Source organism: Eschrichtius robustus, chromosome 3 (genome assembly GCF_028021215.1).
Source record: "Eschrichtius robustus isolate mEscRob2 chromosome 3, mEscRob2.pri, whole genome shotgun sequence".
NCBI lineage: Eukaryota > Metazoa > Chordata > Mammalia > Artiodactyla > Eschrichtiidae > Eschrichtius > Eschrichtius robustus.
Window position 1 is genome coordinate 54,039,683 of NC_090826.1, and position 13,718 is coordinate 54,053,400.

The 13,718-nt window shown below is 34.0% G+C and overlaps 1 protein-coding gene across 4 annotated transcripts in view; it reads left to right on the forward strand.

Annotated features, from left to right (window-relative positions):
* ATG4C (autophagy related 4C cysteine peptidase) overlaps positions 1 to 8,945 on the forward strand; it is a 94,643-nt gene extending 85,698 nt beyond the window's left edge. For all 4 annotated transcript variants that reach the window (XM_068540020.1, XM_068540023.1, XM_068540019.1 and 1 more), the window contains one exon: positions 7,793 to 8,945. In XM_068540020.1, the coding sequence (XP_068396121.1) occupies positions 7,793 to 7,960 (168 nt within the window). In that variant the 3' untranslated portion in view covers positions 7,961 to 8,945. The remainder of the gene's footprint in view (positions 1 to 7,792) is intronic.
* Positions 8,946 to 13,718: the final 4,773 nt, after the last annotated feature.

The following is a 13,718-nucleotide window of genomic DNA, read 5'->3' on the forward strand; positions in this document are numbered from 1 at the left end:
TTTGAGTAGTACTGCCATTTTAACAATATTAATTCTTCCAATCCAAGAGCATGAGATATCTTTCCATTTCTTTAAATCATCTTCAATTTCCTTTATCAGTGTTTTATAGTTTTTAGTGTATAGGTCTTTCACCTAGGATGCTGCCATTTTAGATTAGCACTACAATTCATTTCCTTCTAATCTTTTTTCTTTCTTTTTTTAATAATTGTGTTTTTTCTTTTTCCTTTTTTAAGTTGAATTATAATTGACATACAATATTAGACTAGTTTCAAGTGTACAACATAGTGATTCAGTATTTTTACACATTATGAAGTGATCACCATGATAAGTCTAGTTACCATCTGTCACCATACAGAGTAATTACAATATTATAGACTATATTCCCCATGCTGTACAATACGTCCCTGTGACTTTTTAATTTAATTTAATTTAATTTTTATTTATTGATTTATTTATTTAAACATCTTTATTGGAGTATAATTGCTTTACAAGGGTGTGTTAGTTTCTGCTTTATAACAAAGTGAATCAGTTATACATATACATATATCCCCATATCTCTTCCCTCTTGCATCTCCCTCCCTCCCACCCTCCCTATCGCACCCCTCTAGGTGGTCACAAAGCACCGAGCTGATCTCCCTGTGCTATGCGGCTGCTTCCCACTAGCTATCTATTTTACATTTGGTAGTGTATATATGTCCATGCCACTCACTCACTTTGTCCCAGCTTACCCTTCCCCCTCCCCGTGTCCTCAAGGCCATTCTCTAGTAGGTCTGCGTCTTTATTCCTGTCTTGCCCCTAAGTTCTTCATGACCTTTTTTTTTTAGATTCCATATATATGTGTTAGCATACAGTATTTGTTTTTCTCTTTCTGACTTACTTCACTCTGTATGACAGACTCTGGGTCCATCCACCTCACTACAAATAACTCAGTTTTGTTTCTTTTTATGGCTGAGTAATATTCCATTGTATATATGTGCCACAACTTCTTTATCCATTCATCTGATGATGGACACTTAGGTTGCTTCCATGTCCTGGCTATTGTAAATAGAGCTGCAGTGAACATTGCGGTACATGACTCTTTTTGAATTATGGTTTTCTCAGGGTATATGCCCAGTAGTGGGATTGCTGGGTCGTATGGTAGTTCTATTTTTAGTTTTTTAAGGAACCTCCATACTGTTCTCCATAGTGGCTGTATCAATTTACATTCCCACCAACAGTGCAAGAGGGTTCCCTTTTCTCCACACCCTCTCCAGCATTTATTGTTTGTAGATTTTTTGATGATGGCTATTCTGACCAGTGTGAGATGATATCTCATTGTAGTTTTGATTTGCATTTCTCTAACGATTAAGGATGTTGAGCATCCTTTCATGTGTTTGTTGGCAATCTGTATATCTTCTCTGGAGAAATGTCTGTTTAGGTCTTCTGCCCATTTTTGGATTGGGTTGTTTGTTTTTTTGATATTGAGCTGCATGAGCTGCTTGTAAATTTTGGATATTAATCCTTTGTCAGTTGCTTCATTTGCAAATATTTTCTCCCATTCTGAGGGTTGTCTTTTGGTCTTGTTTATGGTTTCCTTTGCTGTGCAAAAGCTTTTAAGTTTCATTAGGTCCCATTTGTTTATTTTTGTTTTTATTTCCATTTCTCTAGGAGGTGGGTCAAAACGGATCTTGCTGTGATTTATGTCATAGAGGAAGAGTTTGATGGTGTCTGGCCTTACATTTAGGTCTTTAATCCATTTTGAGTTTATTTTTGTGTATGGTGTTAGGGAGTGTTCTAATTTCATTCTTTTACATGTAGCTGTGCAGTTTTCCCAGCACCGCTTATTGAAGAGGCTGTCTTTTCTCCATTGTATATTCTTGCCTCCTTTATCAAAGATAAGGAGACCATAGGTGCGTGGGTTTATCTCTGAGCTTTCTATCCTGTTCCACTGATCTATATTTCTGTTTTTGTGCCAGCACCTTACTGTCTTGTTTACTGTAGCTTTGTAGTATAGTCTGAAGTCAGGGAGCCTGATTCCTCCAGCTCTGTTTTTCTTTCTCAAGATTGCTTTGGTTATATGGGTTTTTTTTGTGTTTCCATACAAATTGTGAAATTTTTTGTTCTAGTTCTGTGAAAAATGCCAGTGGTAGTTTGATGGCGATTGCATTGAATCTGTAGGTTGCTTTGGGTAGTATAGTAATTTTCACAATGTTGATTCTTCCAATCCAAGAGCATGGTATATCTCTCCATCTCTTTGTATCATCTTTAATTTCTTTCATCAGTGTCTTATAATTTTCTGTATACAGGTCTTTTGTCTCCTTAGGTAGGTTTATTACCAGATATTTTATTCTTTTTGTTGCAATGGTAAATGGGAGTGTTTTCTTAATTTCACTTTCAGATTTTTCATCATTAGTGTATAAGAATGCAAGAGATTTCTGTGCATTAATTTTGTATCCTGCTACTTTACCAAATTCATTGATTAGCTCTAGTAGTTTTCTGGTGACATCTTTAGGATTCTCTATGTATAGTATCATGTCATCTGCAAACAATGACAGTTTTACTTCTTCTTTTCCAATTTGTATTCCTTTTATTTCTTTTGCTTCTCTGATTGCCATGGCTAGGACTTCCAAAACTATGCTGAATAATAGTGGCGTGAGTGGACATCCTTGTCTTGTTCCTGATCTTAGAGGAAATGCTTTCAGTTTTTCACCATTGAGAATGGTGTTTGCTGTGGGTTTGTAATATATGGCCTTTATTATGTTGAGGTAGGGTCCCTCTGTGCCCACTCCCTGGAGAGTTTTTAATCATAAATAGGTGTTGAATTTTGTGAAAAGCTTTTCTTCATTTATTGAGATGATCATATGGTTTTTATTCTTCAGTTTGTTAATATTGGTGTATCACATTGATTTTTTTTTTAACATCTTTATTGGAGTATAATTGCTTTACAATATTGTGTTAGTTTCTGCTGTATAACAAACTGAATCAGCTATATCACATTGATTGATTTGCGTATATTGAAGAATCCTTGCATCCCTGGGATAAATCCCACTTGATCATGGTGTATGATCCTTTTAATGTGTTGTTGGTTTCTGTTTGCTAGAATTTTGTTGAGGATTTTTGCATCTATATTCATCAGTGATATTGGCCTGTAGTTTTCTTTTTTGGTGACATCTTTGTCTGGTTTTGGTATCAGGGTGATGGTGGCCTCGTAGAATGAGTTTGGGAGTGTTCCTCCCTCTGCTATATTTTGGAAGAGTTTGAGAAAGATAGGTGTTAGCTCTCCTCTAAATGTTTGATAGAATTCACCTGTGAGGCCATCGGCTCCTGGGCTTTTGTTTGTTGGAAGATTTTTAATCACAGTTTCAATTTCAGTGCTTGTGATTAGTCTGTTTATATTATCTATTTCTTCCTGGTTCAGTCTGGGAAGGTTGTGCTTTTCTAAAAATTTGTCCATTTCTTCCAGGTTGTCTATTTTATTGGCATAGAGTTGCTTGTAGTAGTCTCTTATGATGCTTTGTATTTCTGTGGGGTCCATTGTAACTTCTCCTTTTTCATTTCTAATTTTATTGATTTGAGTCCTCTGCCTCTTCTTCTTGATGAGTCTGGCTAAAGCTTTATCAATTTTGTTTATCTTCTCACAGAACCAGCTTTTAGTTTTATTGATCTTTGCTACTGTTTTCTTTGTTTCTATTTCATTTATTTCTGCTCTGATCTTTATGATTTCTTTCCTTCTACTGACTTTGGGTTTTGTTTGCTCTGCTCTCTCTAGTTCCTTTAGGTGTAAGTTTAGATTGTTTATTTGAGATTTTTCTTGTTTCTTGAGGTAGGATTTTATTGCTATAAACTTCCCTCTTAGAACTTCCTTTGCTGCATCCCATAGGTTTTGGATTGTTGTGTTTTCATTGTCATTTGTCTCTAGGTACTTTCTGATTTCCTCTTTGATTTCTTCATTGATCTCTTGGTTATTTAGTAATGTATTGTTTAGCCTCCATGTGTTTGTGTTTTTTATGTTTTCTTCCCTGTAATTTATTTCTATTCTGATAACGTTGTGGTGGTCGGAAAAGATGCTTGATAGATTTCAATTTTCTTAAATTTACCAAGGCTTGATTTGTGACCCAAGCTGTGATCTATCCTGGAGAATGTTCTGTGCGCACTTGAGAAGAAAGTGTAATCTGCTGTTTTCAGATGGAATGTCCTATAAATATCAATTACATCTATGTGGTCTGTTGTGTCCTTTAAAGCTTGTGTCTTCATATTTATTTTCTGTCTGGATGATCTGTGCACTGGTGTAAGTGAGGTGTTAGATTACCCCACTATTACTGTGTTACTGTCAGTTTCCTCTTTTATAGCTGTTAGCATTTGCCTTATGTATTGAGGTGCTCCTATGTTGGGTGCATATATATTTATAATTGTTATATCTTCTTCTTGGATTGATCCCTTGGTCATTATGTAGTATCCTTCCTTGTCTCTTGTAACATTCTTTATTTTAATGTCTATTTTGTCTGATATGAGTATTGCTACTCCAGCTTTCTTTTGATTTCCATTTGCATGGAAAATTTTTTCATCCCCTCACTTTCAGTCTGTATGTGTCCCTAGGTCTGCAGTGGGTCTCGTATAAATAGCATATATATGCGTCTTGTATTTGTATCCATTCAGCAAGCCTGTGTCTTTTGGTTGGAGCATTTAATCCATTCATATTTAAGGTAATTATCAACACATATGTTCCTCTGACCATTTTTTTAATTGTTTTGGGTTTGTTTTTGTAGGTCCTTTTCTTCTCTTGTGTTTCCCACTTAGAGAAGTTCCTTTAGCATTTGTTGTAGAGCTGGTTTGGTGGTGCTGAATTCTTCTAGCTTTTGCTTGTCTGTAAAGCTTTTGATTTCTCCATCGAATCTGAATGAGATCCTTGCCGGGTAGAGTAATCTTGGTTGTAGGTTCTTCCCTCTCATCTCTTTAAATATATCATGCCACTCCCTTCTGGCTGGTAGAGTTTCTGCTGAGAAATCAGCTGTTAACCTTATGGGAGTTCCCTTGTATGTTATTTGTTGTTTTTCCCTTGCTGCTTTCAATAATTTCTCTTTGTGTTTAATTTTTGTCAGTTTGATTACTGTGTGTCTTGGCATGTTTCTCCTTGGTTTTATCCTGCCTGGGACTCTCTGCGCTTCCTGGGCTTGGTGGCTGTTTCCTTTCCCATGTTAGGGAAGTTTTCGACTATAATCTCTTCAGATATTGTCTTGGGTCCTTTCTCTCTCTCTTCTTCTGGGACCCCTATAATGTGAATGTTAGTGCATTTAATGTTGTCCCAGAGGTCTCTTAGGCTGTCTTCATTTCATTCTTTTTTCTTTATTCTGTTCTGTGGCAGTGAATTCCACCATTCTGTCTTCCAGGTCACTAATCCATTCTTCTTCCTCAGTTATTCTGCTATTGGTTCCTTCTAGTGTATTTTTGATTTCAGATGTTGTGTTGTTCATCTCTGTTTGGTTGTTCTTTAATTCTTCTAGGTCTTTGTTAAACATTTCTTGCATCTTCTCAATCTTTGCCTCCATTCTTTTTCCAAGGTCTAGGACCATGTTCACTATCATTATTCTGAATTCTTTTTCTGGAATATTACCTCTATCCACTTCATTTAGTTGTTTTTCTGGGGTTTTATCTTATTCCCTCATCTGGTACATAGTCCTCTGCCTTTTCATTTTGTCTGTCTTTCTGTGAATGTGGTTTTCATTCCACAGGCTGCAGGATTGTAGTTCAGTATTTATTATGTAATGTTAAAGGAAAAACAGGATAAGCACTATATATAAAATTTAATCTCAGTTTTGTTAAAGTAATTTTAAACTTGTACTTAAAAAAGTCTAGAAGGAAATACAACAAAATATTAAATATTTCCCCAAGTTATTAAATGTCTTTCATTATCTTTATTTTGTATAATATCTCAATTGATATAATACCCCAAGTCATATAGATAACCTAATTTGGAATTTTTTTTGTATAGATTTTAACATTATCCATTATGGAGGGACCTTAATGTTTTGACAGTGCATCCTATTTTGTAGTATAAAAAAGAAAACTAAACTTTTCTCTTCTAATAGAAGTTCAAATCAATGGTTATTCTTAAAAAAAGAAAAGTCTAAGAAATTCTTGATATGGTGCTTAGAGCTTTGAAAAGCATTTGAAAGGCATCTGATTTTGAAAGAAAGGATGAAGACATGATAATGTTAGCTCTGCGTGTTGAGTTGAAAATGATACAATAATACCTGCTTGTTAGATACTGGACTTTTATAAGTGACATTAAATGAATAGAAAATGGTAACAATTTTGAACTGTATTCCAGCCATTGGCTCGAGGTGAAAGATGATTGATCAGATGCCGGCCCCCTCTGTCTCTTACTTTTCATTTCCACATTTGTGCCCTTCTCTCTACCTTTTTTTTTTTAGAATGTAAGTTAAATAAATTTGAGACGTGTAAAAAGTAGGAGCACAATATGAATTATAGGATAGATCATATTTCATCACGTCTGGTTTTTTAAGTACTTGATTGTTTTTAAATGGTTCATTTCCACTCAATTAGAAAGTGGATTTCATATAAAGTGTCTCATTGAAATATTTTAAATTTAACATTGTATCTGTATCCTAGGGCTACATATTTATTTTAGCCAAGATAATCTATAAATGTAATATATAAGAATTTGATGAGCCTTCAGGTGAGTATCAACATTTGGGAGAATTTAGTTTTTACTGCTAAAATTATCCTTAAATTATATTTAATTGATCATGATTAATGATGTATAAGTACTATTGATATTTTTTCAGCATTCTTTGTAACTCACATAAACTTTTCAGAATCATTCTTATAAGTCCTGGTTACCTATAGAAATGTTTATTTCTATAAAAACATCCTTCACTCAAAAATTTTTATGCACCTTAAAATGAAAATTGTTTTAATTTTTTAATAGACTTTGTTTAACAGAAATATTTAAATGGTTTAGAATGGGTTGTTGGCTTGTCAACGAATCCCATATTGACAGAGGTTATATAAGGGTTGTCGGTGTTCTCACAAAATTCCAGGTATTACTTATTTTACTTCTAAATTGTGTAATGTAACTTTAGAAGGTAATATGTAAAGTGTGGATTGTTACTGTGTATAAGAACACTGTTTTTCATCTTAACTAGATTATTGCAGACATATATTTTTTTAATATAGAAATCTTTGAAGAGACCAAACTTGATTTTAAAAAATAACTTTTTATTGCTTTTGGTCATCCTAACATTTCTCTGAGATAAGGAGATTGGATAACTTTTGCCCAGTTTTATAGGTGATACTCAGGTAGAGTGATTTGTCAAAGATCACATCAAAGGTAAGTTGTAGAAGTGAGATTAGAATGGACCTTTTGACTTAGTTTAATGTTTTTTTCTGTGTTATGGTACTAAACATTCACAGTATTTTACCATAATCAGTGATGCCATTTTGTTTTATTGTCTATTACCAACAATAGAAGGTAAATCTTAACTCACTAGTAAGCCTTCAAATGAATGTGACCAGAAGACTTTACTTTTGGGGGTTTTGGGTAGGAATGATAATATAGTTAATTTCTGATGGTCTAGTCCTAATGGGGAAGTAGGTATTTAGCAATAAATAAACTATACAATGCTGATCAACTTTTGTCTTTTAGCCAGAACAGTAAAGCAGTAGCACTGGATAAATGTAAATTAGAGAAGCTAACAAGAGAGATTCAGGCCTAAAACATTAGATTTCATCATGTGGTTCTACTGTGCACTATTGCATCCAATAAGGGATTCTTCTGTTCTTTCTGTTACAGATGCTGAAAATTTCTTCTAAGGAGAAATATCCCTTATTTACTTTTGTAAACGGTCATTCCAGAGACTATGATTTTACATCTACTACAACCAATGAAGAAGACCTTTTCTCAGAGGATGAAAAGAAAAGATTAAAAAGATTTAGCACAGAAGAGTTCGTCTTGCTGTAAAGATTAGCACATTTGTGCTTGATGAGAAGAAATCCTTTGAAGGAAGCAAAATGAAGAGAAACAAGTATACTTGAAACTGGTTTATTTTCACAAATACCTTAATTTTGTACGTTCTTTAAAAAAAGAACATTTGAAAATATACAAGTTTTAAAGATATTTTTTTGAAAGAGAAATGATTCAGTGAATCTTGATTTCTAATAAATATCAAGTGATTCTGGCTGCATTCCTGTTTCCCTAAGATCTGCTAATGATAACTCTACCTTAACTGCAAGTCTTCCAGTCTTCAAATTCTTCCACCTGGGTCCAGTATTCTCCTGAAGGTTTTGTGATATTGGGCCCCAAAATAGGATTGCCAAATAGTTTCAAAAGCTTCAGTTTATACTAATGACCAGAAGAGCAGAGAATGAATCTTCAATGCTGCCTAAGCCTCCTGATATTGATGCAACCAAAGGATGCTTTTGGATGTATCTTGATATATGTTAAATAGTAATTTTTAGCTGTGATATGATACAATTACCTAAGCAGAATTTTGAGTTGAGGTAATACTTAGCAATATGATTTTATAATGGCTCCTCATTTTGCTTGCTGTTGAGCCTTGTCTGAGGAGTGGAGGTAAGGTATTGGTTTTCCCCACTGATTTAAAGGTTATGTTATTCATAATAACTACATCCAATCTAACAGATAAAGGCAACATTGTTTGTTTCCTATCTCAAAAATGAAATTTTATGGAAACTCTACTTACTATGCAGTTTTAAAATCTAAAGATAAGTACCAGGAAAGATATCAGTAGATGCTCCTCCATGTGATTTTTGCTATTTGTATAAATCAGTGCAGTGGTGTTTAGAAGCTGAGGCCATCTGTAAGGTAAATCTGCCTTAAGTGTATTATGTATTGCTTAAAGGCAAGTTTGTGATATAAAAGTATGAGTTATTATTGAGCCAGGTTTACAAAATAAGTACTTTAATAAAGATGTAAGAACATAAAATGCCTTTGTTTTGGTTTTAATGGGATTATTTTAATCCCTTCATTTGAAAAATCATCGTCTCAAATGAATTCTGTTTATTTATAATGAAGGCAAATAATATTGTTGCTTTGAAAGCAAGTATTAACTTATTTTATGAAGCTTCCACGTTTCAGTGTGAAAAGATGACTTATAAGACAAGAAATTGTGTATCATTTAAAGTCATTGATTTTTTTCCTTCAGGAAGCCTATTTGTTAGTTGTACAGTTACATGCAAAACTGAAAGAGGCTGGGCGGATAGACTGCTTTGGTATGCCTGACGAGAGAAATCAGGTTTGGCACTTCCTGGTGAAGATAGTTTATTGAATTCAAAAAATAGTCAGTAATCTAAAATTTTCCTTTACCCTAGATGAAATCTGGACAAGTTAAGTATGATACTGATTTTCCTAGAATGCGAAAGCAGTACAGGTACAACAAGAAGCCAGTGGTACGCCTGATTTTATACACTGCAGCTCCCTCGTCTAAAGTACTGCAATTTGTTGTTCCTATACACCTGCAGTAGTCACAGGATTCTACAACAAACACATCAAATGAGAGCAGCATTAGCTTCAAACAAATCAGAACTGACTGTAAGTGTTCTCTTACAAGGACTATATACAAGCTTAGAATTACAGGATAGCACTCTGTTATTTTCACAGCATATTGGGGGATGAGACAAAATTACACCTGGACAAAGTTGAGGTGAGAGGAGGGAGAAACTTCCTTTACATTGCATTATATTGAAAATACTCAGAATATTGCATAGACAAGACAGATCTTACAATACAATCATCCCCATGACTGAGAATAAATGGTTAGGATCAGAAATTATTAGAATAATATGCATATAAAAAGTATTCAACAATACGTATGAATGAATGCATGCATTCATGAAAATTGAGAGATAGGCTGATGGATTTATCTTGCCTATTAATAATAAAAAAATCAGCTTCAGCCAAGGACCAGCCAAAACTTGTGCTAATCTTTTATTGGAAAGACAGCAACAAAACTACATCATTAGATTTAGAATAGAGGTTTCAGACTTTGTTTTGAACACAGATTTCATTTAAAGTTCTGACAGCCAGTAGACTCAGTCAATAAAGCTATTGGATGATCTCTTTCAGCCTGGAATAAAAGAAAGTAATAAAGGACAAGATTCTAAGATGGGTGTTCTGTTAGAATTATGATAGGAGGATCCTCCATTTGGACATCAATATTAAGATACTAGATTTTACCATTAACATTTCAGAAATGAATTAAAAAAAATTTTGATGTGACTTTTTGGTGGCAAAGTTTTCTTTTCTCTCTTCTTCATAAAATTTGACACTTTGAATCCCCTTTTGTCAATGTATTAACCACCAGCAGGCAATCTTGAGAGTCATCATTTGGTGAATGACTGCATGAAAAGATCCTTTATAGTGTAAGTCTATGCAAAAGAATTTCCCAGAGATATCCATTTTTCTGTTTTTACGTTAAACCAACCCCATTGAATTTGTGTTAGTGAGAAGACAACTTTAGAGGATTAAAAATTCGGTTAACCTTAGGATTTAGCATTGTCCAAGGGCAAGCATATCTAAAAATATATATGTTAATTTCATCTTATTTTTAGGAGAATGGAAACAAAATAGCAAAAATAACATCTGTATAGTCTATCCAATTTTAGGTCAGAAATCTCTATTTTTTTAGAGATCTCTTGTTAGTTTCTCTTATTCCATGCCAGAAAGCACTGTATTTCTGGTCACATCGTACTAATCCAGTCTTTTTTTTCCCTTTTCTCTGCTGATTTCTTTGCTACTAGGAGAAAGATTTATTTTCATGGTTTATCACAGGTCACTTTCAGTAGCTTGCATTGTACATCTAGGTCTTGACTATATTTTCATACACAATCATAAAAACACTATAAAGGATTTTCCAAAAACAGAACACAATAGGAAGAACAGATAATGAAAAAACACTTGGAAATATTAAATCACTATATGAATTTCTATTGAAACAGACATAAGATAAGGAGGAGATTGAGAATTTAAAATAATAGTGAAGTAGAAGCAAGATATCCAGAATATGTTGATAGAGGCAATTTCTTAGAAAGGATAATGGATTATTATTTTCTATAAAAAGAAGAGCAAATGTCTTTCGAAAAATTTTAGGAGAATAAATACTTAACCAGTAATATTTATTATAGCCTCAGTATTGTCAATCAACCACAATTTAATAGTACTATATTTGGTTAAGCATTTAGACTGAATATCTTCAGGTACCAAATTGAAAAGGTGAAATGTCAGACCAGGAAAAATTGGAAACATCCTATTGATCCTAAAATATAAATTTTCTATCATTTTATAGTTTGAATCTTAAGTCAGTTTAGAAATCTGAAGCATTTTTGTGTGGCTTTCATGGTTATATAAAGACTTTCTCTTTGCCTATAAACTTTGGAAAATATTATATTTAGAGTCATTATTGCAGAAGTCCTCAGCATTATTGGTGGCAAGCAATGGCCCAAAATATTCACAACTACTATAAAGTTTCACTTACTTTCTCACAATAAGAAAAATATGCTTAGGGACTTACTTCCCTGGTGAACCAGTGGTTGAGACTTCGCCTTCCAATGCAGGGGGTGTGGGTTTGATCCGTGGTCGGGGAACTAAGATCCCACATGCCTCAGGGCCAAAAAACTAAAACATAAAAATGGAAGCAATATTGGAACAAATTCAATAAAGACTTTCAAGAAAAAGAAAAAGAAAAATATGCTAAAAGTGGAGAATACATGTTTGTATTAGGTAGAAAAATTATTGTGCTACCCTCTAACCAATTCCTCCGGAAATTTAGAAACTCAATTTTCCCCTATTTTAAGTCAATAGTCCAGATACTGCTGTCATTCAAGAATGAATCACAAAAAAATTCTACAGAGAATTATCTTTCATTTATAATGTTACTGAAAATTAAATTAATAAGTATAAATATAATACTTATATATTATACTAAGACAATATAATAAGAATTGGGAATTCATGGGTTTTAAAAGAAGTTATTTTATAAGCAGGAAAGGTAAAGAAAGGAAAGTTAGGAGTCCAATAGAAGTCTGATAACAAAAGGATGAGAGAATTATTGACAGCAAGTTTTGAGTGTGTCTAGGCAAATACACCATATCAAACTGACACAGGTAAAAAGTATGAATTTAAAAGGCTGGAAGGCTGGGATGATTTAAAATTTTTTTGAAAAATATTTATTCCTTTCTTTTTTTTGACTGCGTTGGGTCTTAGTTGTGGCACGTGGGATCTTTTGTTGTGGTGCGTGGGCCTCTCTCTAGTTCTGGCATGCGGGCTCCAGGGTGTGTGAGCTCCGGAGCGCGTGGGCTCTGTAGTTTGTGGCACACGGGCTCTCTTGTTGAGGCATGCAAGCCCAGTAGTTGTGGTGCACGGGCTTATTTGCCCTGCGGCATGTGGGATCTTAGTTCCCCGACCAGGGATGGAACTCGTGTCCCGTGCATTGGAAGGCGGATTCTTTACCACTGGACCACCACGGAAGTCCCTGGGATGATTTAAAATTTGATGTAGGCATTGGTAGAAAGTAAATACTGACTGATACCAAAAGGTAGATATGTGGCTGCTGTGTTGCATAACTCCAGGGGGGCACTGTTTTCAGTGTAATGTGAATGGCACTCCTGGAGTTGTACAATGTGGCATCCTTGTAGCTACTTGCTATTTATACAGCACTGTTCTGATCAATTCAGTTGTATCAAATTATAGCTAATGAATCTAAGATGGGGAATTAGATCTGGGATTAAGGAGACTATTAAGGAGTCCTGAGACTTGGATGATCCTATAATGGAGCAGGTCAGGAGTAGTCCATAGTTAGGACTCTAGTAATTTATCAGGGAGTTTTAATGGAGAGATACACATACATATTTAAGTTATTTCCAAGTTACTTTAACTAGATATCATAGAAAAAAATCCACCCTACACTTCTGCTACCTCAACATAGTATTTTCACTTGTCTATGTTGTCTTCTATTTTGTGTTTAATAGGTTGAATTTTGATTCTTATTTTAAAAATTTAACTGCATTCTATTTGATGGAGAGAGCCACTACTTATCAGTCTTTCAGCTTTTGATTTGTGTAATGACATTGTCTCTCTGACTTGCATGGTTGTCTTTCCTGTGTCTTGTGTCTGGTTCCTAAACCTGATTCACTGTGCTTGGCCAGTTTTGTGGCTACCAGCCCATGTCTAGAGAGAGAGACCTAGAGAGAGACTCTTATTTTCGTACATAATATGTTCCTGTAAACACTTAAAACAGCTGAATGTGAAGGAACTGAGCCATAGATGCTTTCAAACAATATTTTAAGGAAGGTTCTGTCCCAGAGAGTATAAAATATTATGGAAATATTGAAAGCATTATAAAATTATTTTAATCATATAGTCTTGACATAATCTTATAGTTCTAGCATTTCATAGATGTTCTTTATTTTTGGTCTTTTATAGTCAAACATACAGTTGATTGACTTAAAGTCCAGTGAGCATGTCATTGAGGCTGATGATTATGTCTATCTTTATATTAATTATATGAAATTTGAGACCTACATTTCTTTTTTTTTTTAATTTTCATAGATCAATTTATTTAGAATTACAAATATTAAGAATAAAAGATTTATGCATTTCTTAATTAACATAACAGTTTAGCTAAATATAAACTCGGCACTAAAGTTCTGCAGTGGCACAATACCAACAAAGAATATGGAAGCATTTTTAAACTATACAAAAA